We start from the raw sequence: 17,319 nt of genomic DNA, 5'->3' as shown, positions 1-17,319 counted from the left end.
GTGCTCCTGCTGTATTAGCCATCCATGGCTCAATGAATACATGAGAAACAGAGCCACAACATGATCAGTCCTGCCTCTTTGAACCCTCTACACACTACAGTGTATTATTGTTGGATTTGAAGGTTAACCTGTGTTTTTTTATGCACTTTTATACACATAAACACAGTGGGAGAGGATACATATGACCTCAAATTAGGGTTAAAGGTGTTAGGCGCTCAGTTTTAGATGCTCGTGCTAACTCTGCTTCATGGCTCATGTTGCTTGTGAAATTCAGCTGACAGACTTTGTGTCGTATATTCTTGACTGATCTTAAAAAGGCACACACGTGTCGCTTTTGTTGAGAAAGAGTGCAGTGCAGCAGTCTGCTGTGAGCAGGCCTACAGAGAAGAGGTTCCAGGTAGCAGCGGTGCTGAAAGCCGCACTGACACAAGAGAGTGCGATGTTCAATTCCCATGTGGAAGTAGCAGTCTATGTTGTTTCTATTATCCATGACCGTTCATCAAAGTTAACCTTGTTGTTATTATTTTAACCATGACAAAAAAGATTATCTAATGTTGAGGAAGGACTTTTATTTAACTCAAATCACATCTTTTCTTAAACCTAACCAAGTAGTTTTTGTGCCTAAATCTAACCAAGCCGTGACTGTTATTATAGTAACCATGGTGACTTAGGCAGGTACGCCACTGTCGGTACAGTCTTTGTTTTATTATTGTAGCAATGAAAACCGAGGTCCGGTAAGCCTGCCTCTGTAGGGGTGCTATTTCAGTAGACACTCCTATGGATCATATCAGAGGGTTGAAAAAAATGACCTACATGGTTGTTCAACATTCATGACTATGGTTGGTTGTTAATTTGAGCCAGAGTTTGATCTGCAATATGTTATCATGGACTTTGAGTTGTCCCTTTGCATGTATCAGGAATTTACTGAAGTGTTTACATAGAATAAACTTAAATGTGCATACTTGTGTATGTCTGAACTACAGAGAGAATTACAGATGTTCCCTAGGCTTCTAATTCCTCATAAGTCCTCTCTCAAGTGCGTGTGCCCACTTCAGTGTCAGTTAGGAGCAGCTGTGTGAGCTGTTTTACAGTCTTGATGCTGTCCTACACACATCTTCTAAAACTGTTTCTATTCACAATGTCTCTTAGCGGTATTAGGCCTGAGGGCATGGTTAAGCCAGTATGTGGTTAGAGTGTATTATCAGTATTAGGCCTAAAGCATTGGCTGAGCCTGTCTGTGGTTAGATTGTGTTAGCAGGTTTCTCTCTGACTTTTAGAAACACTCAACATCATTGTAAAAGGTGGACATGTTCTCAGTGGAATAAGTATTAAAAAAGAAAATCCCCTTAAAGAGAGGAAAGTGTCATACAGACATAAACATGCTTAAATATTACATGTATATTCGAGAGGATGACGCTGCAATAACCAAGACTGGAGAGCAGAAAAAGACATTTGTTCTTTTTAAAATGATGACTCTGGTCTTCACAAGGCATTTGACATGGTATTTACTGTAATAAATTGATTCTTTATCAGAAAATAACAGGAACAGAGGAGCAGAATGTGACTAGTGACTAGAGATCGCAAAAGTTAATGAGGATACTTTGGACTCTAACGTATCAGTCAAAAACCATAGGCCTGAAGACTGATTACAAGAATGACACATCATGTTCATTCAGGGCATACAACAATATTAGATTTTTGGCTTCAATTTAGTACTTTGGATCCAAAGTACTGATAATGAATAACTTTATAAATTAAATTAAATGTAGGTGTTTCAATGTGCAGTTTATTCCAATACAGTGGTGTAGTGTATGTATGATGTACAGACGGTACAATACAAAATACTATGACAATAATTCAACACATGTTGGACCATGTTAGTTAGACATGATCATTACTGTCTGAAGTATATGTTATTGAACACATGCAGGAATTGGATTAGCTTGGTTGTTGTGCTGCACAGACAGCTGTAATGATTATAGGAGCTTTTACAATATAAGAGGTTATAATACGCCCTCTGATCAGCGTTACTTCCTTAGGTCAGACTGGATGCTACAGTGCAGTTGGATTGTAAAGTGACAAGATGGTCTGAGCACTTAAATGTTCACCTGAATATACATACTTTTAAGTATAGATAATAGTAGATAATAGATAATAGCAGAGATAATGTATACTTTTCGCTTGTTAAACTCTCAACCCAAACTTCAACACGTGGTTCACTATTTTTCCCCCAAGAATAATTGTCTCCCCATTGTCAGAAGCCCAACAGTTTTTGTAACTTGTGTATAAGAGGCATTTCATCCAAAACTGAATGACAGTGGGTGCATGATGTGATGAAATTATCTGTACTATGGTCTTCCTATATGATGGTATTGAGCATTTATTAAGGTCAATGGCTAGAGATGTACAACATGTCTGTTAATTATGAAAGCACAGTGCAAACTATAATGAACTGGAAGGAAAGCCCCAAAGTGCCACTTAGGCTAACAATTAGTATGCTGTTCCCCAGGCTAACAGCAACGGAGGTGATGTCTGTTGCTGCAGCTGAACACTCTGAATGAAAACCATTTGTTTCACAGTTCCAGCTTGCTTTGAGCTAAAATATCCTGTAACATATGAACCACCTCATTACAACCGCTTTCCCTAGAAAGGGCTAACCAAGTTCATTTCCCCTAAAAATTCGAACTAATACAGTGCTTGATCATATTTACTCAGATGTACACCAGCCCCGAAGAAGAAAGAAAGAGAGGGTGAGAAAGAAACAAATTGGGGTTGTGCAAGAATTGTTATGATAGTAGACACTGTAGGAGAACAAGTGAGAGAGAGAAAGAGTCAAACAGACAGAGAGGGGTGGTAGATGGTGACATGTTGATTTATGAGCCGCAGGGCTTTTCATTAACCATATCGAGTTTTACTGAAACAGAGAGCAGGAGAAAAGGATAGAGAGAAAGCATTAGACAAACAGAAAGAAAGAAAGACAGACAGCGAGATGCAAAACAGGGTGACACTTATGTGACGAGAGGGATGTGGGGAGGCAGGGAGAGGGAAGAAAAATATAATTTAGGGGAATAATGTTACAGATGCTGTGATATTGCTCTTATTTTTTTTAAACTTTTGCTCATTTTCACTATGTCCTTTCCCATGTCATTTTATCCTCAAATTTATGTTTTCCATCATAACCTCACACTCAACACACTGTAGCTCCTGCTTTGGCTTCATGTGGAGGTGTCTCCTCTCACTGGCAATACTTGTAGAGAAAAAACAGTACATCGCCTTAGCCCTTTTTTCTTTGGCGTTCCTGCCACCTGCAAACCTGTCACCTCCAATCTGTGGAAATGTCCCTGGCTGCCAAATATAAGCATGAGCAGTTCACATTTATATCCCAGCTGTGAGGTAGTATTATGGGGTACTTCAGAGTACTAATTCGCCCCTTCAAACTGCCATCAAAAGTAGACAGCACTTCCCAAACTATTATATCCCTACTGGTCACATTAAAGCTGCATTCAAGAATGACAAGAAGACAGAAAGTGAACTCCAAAACAAGCCAGTCATAGTATCAAATACTTAACTTACGCTTGATAAATTTCCCTTAAAATTTTAAACATCATCCAGAAATCTGTTGCATAATCCTCTACTCTGCTTTTGCTCTCTCAGGATGTTGCAAACAATGCCCTCAATAAAATATGCCAAAATATGGCAAGGTACACAGCTTCCATTTGTTAATCGCACAGTTCTCTTTGTTGTATTTATGTTAGCTTACTTTCGTTCCAAACAACAAATGTAATGTGTTAACAGAGCTAGCAACAAAACTGTGTATTAAGTCATGTTTTGGAGAAAACAAAAGTACTTAGAACATAGCAAGGGTACATTTTGTAACTGCATGTGCTGCAGTAGTGATGTGTGCACATCAACCCTTCAGCTGGATGCTGTTACACTGTGTCATTTGTTGCCAAGTTGGAAAGATCTTTCTGGCAGCCAGTACTCTACCCTCCGTATCTCCTTGTCTCATAGCACTCATTTGAAATAAATGACTTCTAGCTGTTTTGTCTATTGTTTGTGTTGCCAGCAACAGGTTCATAATCACAATGCAAACGATGAGAAGGAAAAAATTGCTAGGAGATCAAAAAGTAAGCTCGCGTCAAGAGAGCCAAAAATGCTATCATTTTCATCAATTTCATAATTCTTTCAAATGGAATAGAGAAAAAACTGATCAACAAAGGAAATACAAACTCAGTCCTGCAATACGAAACTAGTCCAGTGATGCAGTTATGCTGTGAAAATCAAATTTATATCTAGATGTAACCCTGGCCTCATTTCCTTCTTTTCACTCTCCTGCTATTTTCATCTCCCCTAATATGCAGCATCACAAACCACATCATACTCACACATTGACTTGCTGTTTTGAACAGTATTTAGTTATCAGTAGAGAACATGCATACTGCGGCTTCTAGCTTTTACTGATTGTTTCAAGGAAACACACTGTATTACTCTGTGATTTCCTCTGTTGACCATTCTCTAGAAACATAACTTTTCAAAATATAAACAAAAATTTGGAACACTTATCACAGCTGGAGACATCCTCAACTGTGAATAAGCTACTTTTTATTTTTCATCGAGGGCTGCAATATCCTCTCTGCCAATGCTCAAATTAAAGTGATACTCGAATCTCCTGCTTCCCACAGGTGCTAGACAACGATTAAATTGCTAAAACTGCAAATAAGTTTGTACAGCAGTCTCATTCCACCACATTTAACTGTGGCAAACATCATTTCAAGTAAGGTAACCAATTTATTTACCCACCATGAAAGCCCTCAACTTTTTGTTTCTTTACTCTCTTTTTGCATAAAAATCTTGACGGTTTAGCATAAAAAGGGGAGGCTTCATCAGTTCTGCTGACTGTTATAGACCCCCGTAACAACTCACTTGTGACTTCAGCAACTTTCATGTGATGTTTGAGGCTCTATCTTTGTGGTGCTTCACAAAATCCACACTGATACAAAGCTGAGAAAAGTGGCTTTTTCCTGAGGCTCAGTGAGGTTTTTTGCCACATTTGCATTGTTTGGTATTTTGGTGAGTCACAGCAGAGGCAATATAGCAGTACGCTGCAAGTTTTGCATCCAGTATTCCAGACCAGGTTAGTAGTGCACTGTGCACCCATGTTCTGTGATATTCTCATTACTTACATTGGTAGATTTGTGCTCATATAAACCTCTACAAAACCACACAAACTCTTTTAATTCATTTTTTTATTCATGATCTGCGTTCCTGTTCCTGTGTGTTGATTTACAGGTATATGATGGAGAGAACACCTCATCCCGTCTCCTTGGAAACTTCACACATGATGCCATGGTGGGTCATGTCATCAATAGTACGTCCAATCACTTGTGGCTGGAGTTCAACAGCAACGCCTCTGGAACCAATCAGGGCTTTCGCCTCACATATACAAGTGAGTTATCATTGAGAAATTATAACTTTGGATGAACTGATTGGAAACTGGGCAGCAATATAGATTGTTTTCTTTCTATATTGTTGTAGAGGGTTTGTTCAAGTTCACACACACTCTCTCAATCTCTCTATAACACATACACACAGATGCACACATAGATGCACACACACTTTTTCACATGCACACACACAACAGTAATTTCCTAAAATCTGAGTAGCTCATCATGAAGCTACTTGTAAGGAGATGTTTTAATTGAAAAGTAGAGTGGTAGTGATTGTGTTAGATTGTACTCATGGATATACCCTGCGTCTGCCCTGTGCCTCAGTCAAGTGAATTTTGAGTGCTACATACCAGACCAAAATATGTGTCATGTACTACAAAGACTTTAGAGTCTTTCTCTGTCAGCAAATAACCAAGCTATTTCATTCACTTCTGACAGCTGAAAGGAGGCCAACAGTCAGTTTAAAAAATTTCTGATGAAGGTGGAGACCAAAGTGCAACAGTAGTTTACCAAGCGTACAGGGAATGGAAATGAGCATGTGAATACTTGAAACACATACAGATGCACAGATACAGCCCTCTCTCTTTCTCTCTCATTCCCTCTCATCCCCTCTCTCTCTCTCTCTCTCCCTCTCTCTCTCTCTCTCTCTCTCTCTCTCTTATACACACTCTCTCTCTTTCCCTCTCTCACTCTCTCGCTCCCTCTCTTTCTATGTCACACACACACACACACACACACACACACACACACACACACACACACACACACACATACACACACCCACACACCTTAATGGCTTCAAAGAGAGTCTGTTAAGAAGGCAAGACCAGCTGCTGTGTAAGTCAAAGAGGCTATTAGAGGAGCATTTATCTGCAAGTCATTAAAAGAAGGTGAGAAAGTGACACATCTGGAGTGGAAGAGCGGCTGGACGGAGGGACAAACGGATGAAGGTAGATGGTATATAGATTCTAGATGGATGCACGGTATGTCAGCTAAACCATTAGACAGCCGTTAATCTGCAAGTCATTAAACTGGATAAGGTGACATCTTCTGCAAAGTTCTGCTACAATGGATGAGGTGATGGATAGATAAGAGAGATTGATAGAAGGTTTAAACAGGAGAAAGAAGAGAGAAGCATCTGATCGAGAGAGGCAGTGATGGTTTCTTAAGTAGGGTCAGGGACTGATAAAACAGCTTTAATAGTGCACAGTGTTAGAGCAGTTTTAATAGAGTAATAAGGATTCAAACATCTGTTCAAGATATTAACTAGAAAGGTTGACAGAAGTGAGATGCATCTGTTTTACTGAAATGGATGTAGCAAGGGAGAGATAGTTGTACACACACCTCAAAAAACTGGTGACTGCTCCCTTAGAAAGTTACTGGCTGTGTAAAAGGCGTTACAGAGTAAATTGTGATTGGACAATGCGTATGATTTAGTCTCCTGATTCTATTCAGAAATATTAAAAGCTCAATTGATCACAAGAACATTTGACATATCATTCAATTTATTTGAATAACATAAAATCTCTGACTCCTAGTTGAAGAGCATGAGGGACAATCTTACAAACTTTCTTTGTATTATTGTGTCATAGTCCATGGATGTTACTATACATTCAGTATATGTGGTTCTTGTGAATATCTCAGGAACACCTTGGGGGGATATCGTCAAATTTGGCACAAGCGTTCAATTGGACTCAAGGATGAACTGATTTTGATGATATTGGTGCTCAGAGGTCAAAGGTTAAGGTCACTGTGACCTCACAAAGCATGTTTTTGGCCAGAACTCAAGAATTCATATGCTAATTATGACAACATTTCACATAAATGTGTGTGTGTGTTTGTGTGTGATGACATTTTATATGCAAAAGGTCAACTTCACTGTGACATCTTAATGTTCTGCGAATACATTTGATCCCTGGGGTCCAAAAGTCTGAGACCACTTTCCCATTCACTTGAATGGGTGAGTCGTCTAATCCAGGGTCTGGACAGACATGGATTTAAACTGGAACTTAACTGCTTGGCAGAGGAATACATCTTCAAGGCAGTAATTCTAGTTTATCCATCTGTCTTGGAGGTGGGAAACTTCCTTGGTCTTTGTTATCTTCAAAACACACAGACATCCCTTGCAGTGTGCTCATTCAAGTGTACAGTATATTTGTGTTTGTGTGGGATGTGAAATTGTCATTTGATGTTTTTCACAGTTTCATATAGGAACCACTGCTGCTGCACACTACACATCATTATATCTTTCAGAAATGGCAGAAGCCCATACATTTTAAAAAATATCATAGACACAAGCATAGAGGAGTAGAATCTCTAGAAATGTCCAGTAGCTTTCACTGCAGCTGTCACATCGTACTTCAGCATTAACAGTGAGTGTTCAAATTTTCTGCAGAACTAGTGGGATTCAGGAGAAGAATAGTATGACCTTATGTCATCTTGTCCAAAACAGCTCTGAATCATCCCGTTCATTTATTCAATGTTGTCTTACTGCATGGACAGGATAAACTAATCTGTGTGTGTGTGTGTGTGTGTGTGTGTGTGTGTGTGTGTGTGTGTGTGTGTGTGTGTGTGTGTGTGTGTGTTTCCCACTACATGTGTCTATATTTCTCTTTCTAGGTTTTGACTTAGTACGCTGTGAGGAGCCAGGTGTCCCTAGTTATGGCTATAAGATCCAGGACGACGGTCATTATGCCAACACTTTTGTCCTGTACTCCTGCAACCCTGGATATAGTCTCCATGGCAGCAGTACACTGACCTGTCTTAGCGGGGACAGACGTGTCTGGGACAAACCACTTCCTTCCTGTATCGGTCAGTATGTCATTATGTGTGTAAGCTCTATTGTATGTATATTAATAATTCAGAACTACAAGTTCTGAATTACTACAAGTTCTACAAGTTCTGAATTACTAACCTGTGGGTGAGTTTTTTTTCATACTGAGTTTGTTTATCCAAAGTCATACATAATGAGAAATAAAGCAGGGAGAAAAAGCAGTCAAAACAACCCCTGTCTGTTTCTGAGCCCCACCAAGAGCATGATGATTCAAACGAGAGTGAGTGAACAAGTGATTGAGTCAATTCAGATGAATACTTTGAAAAGTGGGCATGGGGACTGATTCACCACTCTGTGGGAAATATTTGTAGTGGTACTAATACGCCTCTGAGCGTAAGAACAGCCTGTGCATCTGCACTTGGACAGCAGGATGTCACTGGGTATGAGATTTTAGTGCACCAGGCTTCTATGTATTTTAAGCATGACATGGTTAAGGTGCAAAAATAGGCGATGACTGTCTGAATTGAACTTGGATAAATTTATAATGTAAGCCAGACTACTTTCTTGTACCCTGAAGGTGTGCACAGTATTTTATGCCAAGGACTTTGACAGAAGCTGTAGCTTTCTGTTCTATTCTCAGCATGCACAAACAGATAAATAGAATATTCTATCAGGAGAGACTTTTTTCAGATGCCAGAATGTGATGTGATGTAAAAACAATATTGACTCATCTGGAATTGTTGCTTCTTGAATAACTTTAAGATGAAATTGAACTACACACAGATATCACGCCACTAAAGACCTGCATGACAAGAGTGAATCTTTGTAGAAACTCGACAACACAGACTGAAGTGAAAGTACACCAACATGTACTTTACTGGTACAGCCCAAAATTGATGACTGTCTTACTTTCAGATGTTCTTATTTTTTAATTTCCCTTGCCTTTTATGTGAATATAATTACAGTAGTGGGAATAATTCCACCTTGAGTAATTAAACTTTTCTCATCTAAAACAGTTTACCCACATCAACTGTGATAGGATGACTAATTATGATAAAAATAATTTTTTGTTTTTTGGGATTAAGAGTCAGATTTCACATAATTTTGACTCTGTCTTCAACAGATATTGATGACAAAAGCAACAATTTATTGTAATTTCAAAAAATACAACCAGCTGGTTCTCATATGAATAGCATGTAAAATCACAAAAAAGTGACATAAAACAACCATTAAGTTGTATCAAAGTATATCAATTTGTAGTTTTAAGGCCATAAAGTGGAGTAAATTAATATAGTTTGAAGGAAGCCCAATATAATAATCATCATGACTGCTGCTGTGCACTCCACACAATATCAGGTTTTAATTTTCACACAGTGAAAATTACAAAATAAAGGTTTCTCATTTGGCATATCTAGAACATATTTGAATATTTCCAGGTTTTGAGGTAGATAAGCTGCCAGGGGCAGATTTAGCTTTAGTTATAGCTCTTAATTAGGTCAGAGAGGAGTATGCCAAACGAATCAAGTGCTTTGACATGGCAATTTTTATGAACCCGTGAAAGTCATTTTGTGTTTTAGCTTCAACATATAAAGCTGGGCTTTCTGATTCCATATTGTCATTCAGCAACCACCAGTGAAGCATGAACTTGATGTTGAAATCCCTAAAGCAAATTCACAATTTTTATTGTCCATAATTCCTGCTTGTCCATAAATATTTTGTGGCTTTGCATATTTTACAAACTGAACCACTTTCCCTTTAAGTATTTCTACCTTTTTGGTTAGATGTGGGCACTTGGCACTTGTTCATTTGGAATTCCCTACAGCAGAGCCAAACCTTGTGTCTTTTTAACCTGCCAAAACACCTGAGCTCTCTGAGGTGGGACATGGCCTCATGTAGTTGCTAATGGCAACTCAAAAGAATGTGTGTGGTGGTGTGTGTGTGTGTGTGGTGGTGTGTGTGTGTGTGTGTGTGTTGTGTGTGTTGTGTGTGGTGTGTGTGTGTGTGTGTGATGAGAATGAGTATGTGCTTTTGGCTGGATGTGTGTGTGTGTGTGTGTGAGTATGAGTGTATGAGTGAGTGCGTGCCTCCGCAGTCTGTCAGTCATTAATTTGTAGCTGCTCTGTCACTGCCCTTATTTTAGGTAAGCCAGCAACCAGGAGAGTACTTGCTGACAGAGCCGCTGGGCTAACTACCTCTATAGCTACATTTGTATCTTCCTCCTTTGTCTGTTTGTTGGAGTGTTTGTCTTTCTGAATGTCTCCGTCCCCGTCAGTCTGTCTTGGCCCATATCTGTGTGTGATTGCATGGAGGCGAGGAGATGGCTTTGCCTCAGGCCTGTTTCTATACAGTCTTTCCCTCTTTCTCCACACTGAGTCAAAACGAGCGGTGGTATACCTCTGTGGGACTCTTTCTCTCATTCTCCTCTCCTCCTCTATTCATACAGTACACCTGTCTATCTTCACTCTATATGTGTGTCTGTTATTCTCTCTTTCTTTTTCTGTCTTGGGAAATTGCAGTTCTCAGTGGCTCAGGCTTGCTAAATAATCTCTTTTGTTTTTCTCTCTTTCTTTTCTTTCTTTCTATCCCCAGGGATAGAAACAACTGGTTAAACTGTTGCTGCGGCGTAATTGCATAAGTGTTTTCAAGTATTTTTCTGGCCTGTGTTGTTACTTGTGTGTGGTTATCTGTTTCTCCCTTTGTGTTTATGTTTTACAAGTGAGCGTGTATTTGCGTGCATTCTGCCTAGGGTAATGCAACAGCAGTTGGTTGTCATGTTATTGTAGATTGCAGAGCTGTGTTAATGGTGTTCTCTTAACTCACACAAACACGCAATGCACACACAGATATAAACCTTCTCTGTACCAAACTGTTTTCTAATCGCAGCGATCTGCTGGCTCAGTGGGCTACCATGGTGTACCATGTACTACCATGATGAGTTTAAATCTGTTCCCAGCCTTTTCCCCTGCCTCCTGCTATCTCCTGTTTCCTCACCTCTGAAAACAATATAAAATAACACAAAAAGCCGTTCTCTCTTGTGCATTAAACAGTGTTTTTTTCTTGAACTTTGCACACTATAGAGAAATCCTTATGGGAAAACAGCCATCAAAGTTACTCACTAACCTTGAAAGTGTATAGCAGGAGCTTGGATAATTAAGGTTGATTTAATGATCAACGCCTTTCTAAACGATTCTCATTTAACTCAACCTTCACACCTCAGAGTAATTTACAGCAAAGTAGAAGAGCCGCCTCTTACAGAGATGAATTGAAATGTTAATATGGCTGGAAAGAAACCAGAAAATATGATACAAGAAATCTGGTTGTATTTGAGAATAGAGGTCTTCACGGATCCCAAATGTCTGACCCGATCCAAAATGATGGAACGTCTACTTGACCCTGGCATGCATCAATTGTTTTTTCAAAACACTGGATACCCATGGGGACCTGAGCACTGTCAGACCCAATCACAATATACCCAAAGATAAGAAGACCCAATTCACCATCACGGGCAGCAGCATGAGGCTCTGTTGAACAATCAGCAGTATATAATTCCCTTAGAATAAATGTAAAGTCACAGAAACTAATTCTGAGAATGATTTGTTTACATGCATCAAAGACTAATTTTTATGAATAATTGAAAAATGTTATTTTCTCCTTCACCAACATTCTGCAGCTAACTGGGTAACAGACAGACAATGATAATTTCCAACCAAGCTAATATTCATTATTCTAATTCCAAAAAGTAATTGTTATTTAATGGCATTCATTTTTTACATAGGTTACTGATAATCCTGAAATATCGCCGGATGCCTGGATATTAAAGGACACAAAGATCTTAGAGCTGTGGCAGTAAAACAAGACCCTACTGGATCCCATTAGATAGAGTATAATTTGAGATTTCAGGTCACGAGTCAGGTTTTGGTTCCTCAGAATCAAGTCACACTGCTGTGTGAAGACCTCTAATTGAGAGTGCCACAGTAAACAGATGAACATGGACTAATCATCTAAACAGAGAGTGCCAGAACTACTAATCCGCAGAATTATTAGCATATCTTGTCACATATATGTGCTAAACAGGGTTATCACTTTCGGCTTCACTGATTCACTGTGACCGTCGCAGGTGAACTGGTGTAAGATTTTCTCTTTGTAAGATGCATTGGCCTTTGTTTGGTCCACCTCATAAGAAGTTAGTGTGATGACTCGTATTCTTCAATACACTTCAAATGTCTTTTGTGATTGAGAAGTGTGGGCTATATGGCTGAGGAGGGCTACAGTTCACAACTAATATCTGCTGCAGTTTATAATTCATAGTAACCCCCAGTAATCCTTCAGTATATGGCTTCATCCTGTGCCTTGGAAAATGCCCTTATGTTTTCTGTTTGCTCTTTCCAGCTAAATATGAAGATTATGTAACTAGGGTTGTGAAGATATCCATGCTCCTTAATACAGATGGAAGCAATAGACAATAAACCTATAAATTATACAATAGGTTAAGCTAAAACAAGAAGACAAAATATGTGTATTTTTTTCCCATTGATGTTTTGAATCCCTTCGTCTCGTGTCTCTGTAGCCGGAGTGTGGAGGTCACATAACTGGAGCAGTGTCTGGACGGATTCTGTCTCCAGGCTATCCTGCTCCTTATGCACAACACTCCACTGTACCTGACTAAGAAGGCTGATACAGGCAAGACTACTCAGGTGACACTATGAAGCACACAGAATCCCCTGTGAACATGATCATGGCCTACAGTTGTGGTTGAGTGTTTTTGGTTTTACATTACAATAATGGACTTTATAGCATGATTTCCCATCTAACAACAACTTTAACTCTATATGCACTATTGAGGCAAACACTCACAAAAACTGTCAGGTAATAATATATTCACTAATTAGAGATAAACGCTCACTGTCAAAGGCACTCGCTGTGTTGGAGAGTACAATCACCATTAGTCTTATGCCACGTCGTGTTTCTCACACACATTATGGCTACTGCTGATATTTATGTGTGTGTCTGTGTGTGTGCTAGAGTGATCTGTCTGCTCTCTGCTCTGCTTCATTTTATTTTCAGTTGACATGCTCTTTGGTGAATCTGCTGACTAAAACAAAGCAGTGGTTAATGTTTGTACCTAATCTCTGATCTCCTGTGTATTTTCTTGTTTTTCTCAGCCTCACACTTCATCCGTCTTTGACACTGAGATCGCCATGATATCCTGAGAGTTTGGGATGGTCCATCTGGGCCATCAGATGGGGGGATCCTGTTGAAAGAATGGTCGGGCCCAGCCCTACCTGAAGATATCCACTCGACTTTTCAACATACTCACCTGCAGTTTGATTCAGACTATTTCTCATCCAGCAAGCAAGGATTTTCTATACAGTTCTCCAGTGAGTATATCAAGATTCGTATGTCGGTGGAAACCTGAATGACAGAAAAAAATCAAAAAATGTACCATGATTCCTCTCAATTTGTGTGGTCTGCCCACTCTATCCCCAAGATCCATTTATGAAAGAAAAACCAATTACTGAATTAGCAATTAATTTGTAATTAAAACTCAGGATTCATTCGCACATATAGTTTCTTAGTTATTAGTATAAACCTCATTTATATTGGCTAGAAGAGAATTAATCTGGAATTAATGCTACATTTAACAGGATTTCTGAAAAACCTTTAGCCAAAGAATCATGAGAATTTTAATATCTCACCCTGGGACCAGGCTCACTAAGTACTGAAAAAGCCCACCGGAGATCTGTGGCTCAGTTTAGGTTGTCTCCCACAGTTTAGAAACCAGGAGGTATGGTAACAAAAGCTATGAGTTTTACTTCTCTCAGGTTAGTTTATTAACAGTTTAGTGAAAAATTTCTTTGAGACACTAATTTTGTGAAATGAATTAACACAGATGATAATAATAAATACTAATAATAGAATTAATAAGTAATGAACCAAAATCCATTTCCATTCATCTTAAGGGCTTTGTCTTTAAATAACCATTTTGTATAAGAGTTCAGTTTTTTAATCATACTGATCACACTGCTTGTTTGTTTCTCCATATATTATTAAAAGAAAGACAGCCTGCACACATACTGTCCATTGGGTGTAGAGATGACCTTTGCCGTTTGAGTCACTGGACCTAAAAATCTCTGTTCACTGTCCTTTTCAAATCATTGGCTAAAGTCACTGTGATCCACTGTAGCAGCAAATCATCAGAGAACTACCTGAGTAGAAAAGTTAGGAAGCAGGAAACACCAGTGAAGGAGCTCTTAACCTTCACAGCTGATTATTCACCTGAGCGTGCACCACACCACACAACACCATACACACACACACACAACACACAACCCACACACACACACAACACCACACACACACATACACATACCAACACACATACACACACACCCACCACCACACAACACACACACACACCACACACACAACACACATACACACACAATATCAGCTATTTAACTACCAACACAATTCTAACACAAGCCCACATATCTCCAATTGCTCTGGTAGTTCACATACTGTACATCTGTATAAACAACACTGCACACTCAAATTCAACAGATATAACTGTCACAACTTTTTCTAAGATGCATATTCTAGTCGTAAATATTTGCATCCAACACAGCTCTCTCTATCTCTTCTCACATGTTTATTTTTTTCCATTGTCCACAACTTTAAAACAATAAATATTTGCACTCACTAACGTGCTAATCAAAACACTTTTATTTCCTTAGATATATGGTATGAACTCCTTATATTTCACCTCCATGTTGATTTACTAAAGCAACCACCACACCTCATTACTTTAAATCGGTCTGTGGATTGATTCAGCGAGCGGTTTTAGGTATGATATTACTACACAGTATATTTCATTTTGTCCTCTTTCTTTCCTCTTGTGTCGCTATCTGCCCCCCGGCCATATGGAATAAATTAGTTCTGTTCTGGAAAGATGTATAATATGATGTTTTATACATACATACCAACATCTGTTGGAATCATTGTGAAAATATAATGTACATGTTCACTGTGGAGTGTAATTCATAAGGCTGGCTTTCGTGCAACATGTTCCTACTATTATTTTGGCACAGGCTCTGGCCAAGATTTGATCTATAATTCTTTCACGTTCAAATCCTGAATGTTCTGATTCGTTATCCATTACCAATAAAAGTGCTTTGAAGAAACACACTTATTTGGCCTTAACATTCAATCTGCAAACGATAGACAGGTCACCCATCTAGCTTACTGCTTTGAATCCTCATTATACACGTCAGACTCAACAATCTAATCAAAAGCTTCAGATCACACTGAACACATTATAGATCCAAATCTTTGGCCAAAGCTGTGCCAAAATAAATAGTAGACACATGTCTTGCCACGAACAGCCCAGCCCTTAGTGAATCTACTACTCCAACAGTCTGAACCATGTATGTTATATTTTCACAGTATTCCAAACAGACCTGTTTGTATGTATGCTATTAAAACATCATATTTCATCACCAATCTTTCCAGAACACGAACCTATACTTTATTCCATATCGGCGCGGGCGGGCAGCATAGGGACACACGAGGACAAGAAAGACGGACAAAATGAAAATCATACTTGCTACGTAATATCATACCTTAAAACCGCTCGCTGCATCAATCCACAGACCTTGATTTAATCATGAGTGGGTGGTTGCTTTAGTAATCACATGGAGGTAAATACAAGGAGTCCTTACCATATTCCCACAATCGGAATAAACAGTGGCTTCTCTGATTCGCCACGTTTTAGTCGAGTGCACGAATATTTTATTGTTCTTAAATGTGTTGGACAATGGGAAACAAATAAACATGTGAGAAAGAATAGAGAGACTGTGCTTGGACTGCATATTTACGCACTAGAAATATGCACTCTTAGAAAAAGTTGTGACAGTTATACTCTGTTGGAAATTTGAGTGTGCATGTTTGTTTACTACACGATGTACCACGTTCGTGAACTACAGAGCAATTGGAGATTATGTGCGGCTTGTGTTAGCAACTTGTGTTGCGTCGCTTAAATAGCTATACCTTTTGGTGTTGTGTACTGCTGTGTGTGTTGTCGCTTGTGTGCGCTGTGTGCTGTGCTGCTGTATGTGTGGTGGTGGTGTGTGTGTCATGTCGTGTGAGATGTGTTATGTGTCGTGTGTGTGTGTGTGTGTGTTGTGTGCCTGTGTGTTGTGTCGTTGCTGTGAATCGTGGGTGTGGTGGATGCCTCAGGTGAATAATCAGCTGTGCAAGGTAAGCACGCTCCTTCACTGTGTGTTCTCCTGCCTTCCTAACTTTTCTTACTCAGGCTATGCTCTCTGCATTGATTTGCTGCTACAGTGGATCACAGTGATTTCAGCCATGATTTGAAAGGACTCGTGAACCGAGATTTCTTAGTGTCCAGTGACTCAAACGGCAAAGGTCAATCTCTACACCCAATGGGCTACACGTAATTGTGCAACGCTGCTCCTTTTTTTTCATAAATCTATGGAGAAACAACAGGCAGTTGGTATCACGTATGATTACCAAAACTGAACTCTTATTCACAAAATGGCTTATTCTAAAGACAACAGCCCTTAAATGATGGAAATGGATTTTGGTCATTACTTACTTTAATTATTTCATAGTATCTTATTCATTATCCATCTTGGTGTTAATTCATTTCACAAACTTAGTGTCTCAAAGACAATTTTTCACTAAACTGTTATAATAACTAACCTGACGATCGAAGTAAAACTCATCAGCTTTGTTACCATACTCCTCGGTTCCTAAACTGTCGGGGAGACACTAAACTGACCACAGATCTCCGGTGCTCTTTCTTCAGTAACTTAGTGAGCCTGGTCCCAGGGTGAGATATTAAATTTCTCATTCTGACTTCTTTGGCTAACGGTTTTCTTCAGAATCCTGTTATGTAGCATTAATTCAGATTAATTCTCTTCTAGCCAATATAAAATTGAGGTTTATATAATAACTAAGAACTAATATGTGGCGATGAAATCCTGGTTGTTAATTAGCTAATTTAATTGCTATTCAGTAATTGGTTTTATCTTTCATCAATGGATCTTGGGGATAAGAGTGGGGCAGACCACACAAATT

General features: G+C 39.1%; 1 protein-coding gene across 1 annotated transcript in view; it reads left to right on the top strand.

Annotated features, from left to right (window-relative positions):
• LOC111219088 (CUB and sushi domain-containing protein 1-like) overlaps positions 1-17,319 on the top strand; it is a 303,797-nt gene that overhangs the window by 184,622 nt on the left and 101,856 nt on the right. Inside the window, exons 25-26 of the mRNA XM_022741679.1 lie at positions 5,290-5,446; positions 8,067-8,258. Coding sequence (XP_022597400.1) covers positions 5,290-5,446; positions 8,067-8,258 — 349 coding nt within the window. The remainder of the gene's footprint in view (positions 1-5,289; positions 5,447-8,066; positions 8,259-17,319) is intronic.

The sequence above is a fragment of the Seriola dumerili genome, unplaced genomic scaffold (assembly GCF_002260705.1).
Source record: "Seriola dumerili isolate Sdu_G_001 unplaced genomic scaffold, Sdu_1.0 BDQW01000003.1, whole genome shotgun sequence".
Classification (NCBI taxonomy): domain Eukaryota; kingdom Metazoa; phylum Chordata; class Actinopteri; order Carangiformes; family Carangidae; genus Seriola; species Seriola dumerili.
This window is presented reverse-complemented; position numbering and strand designations above follow the sequence as displayed.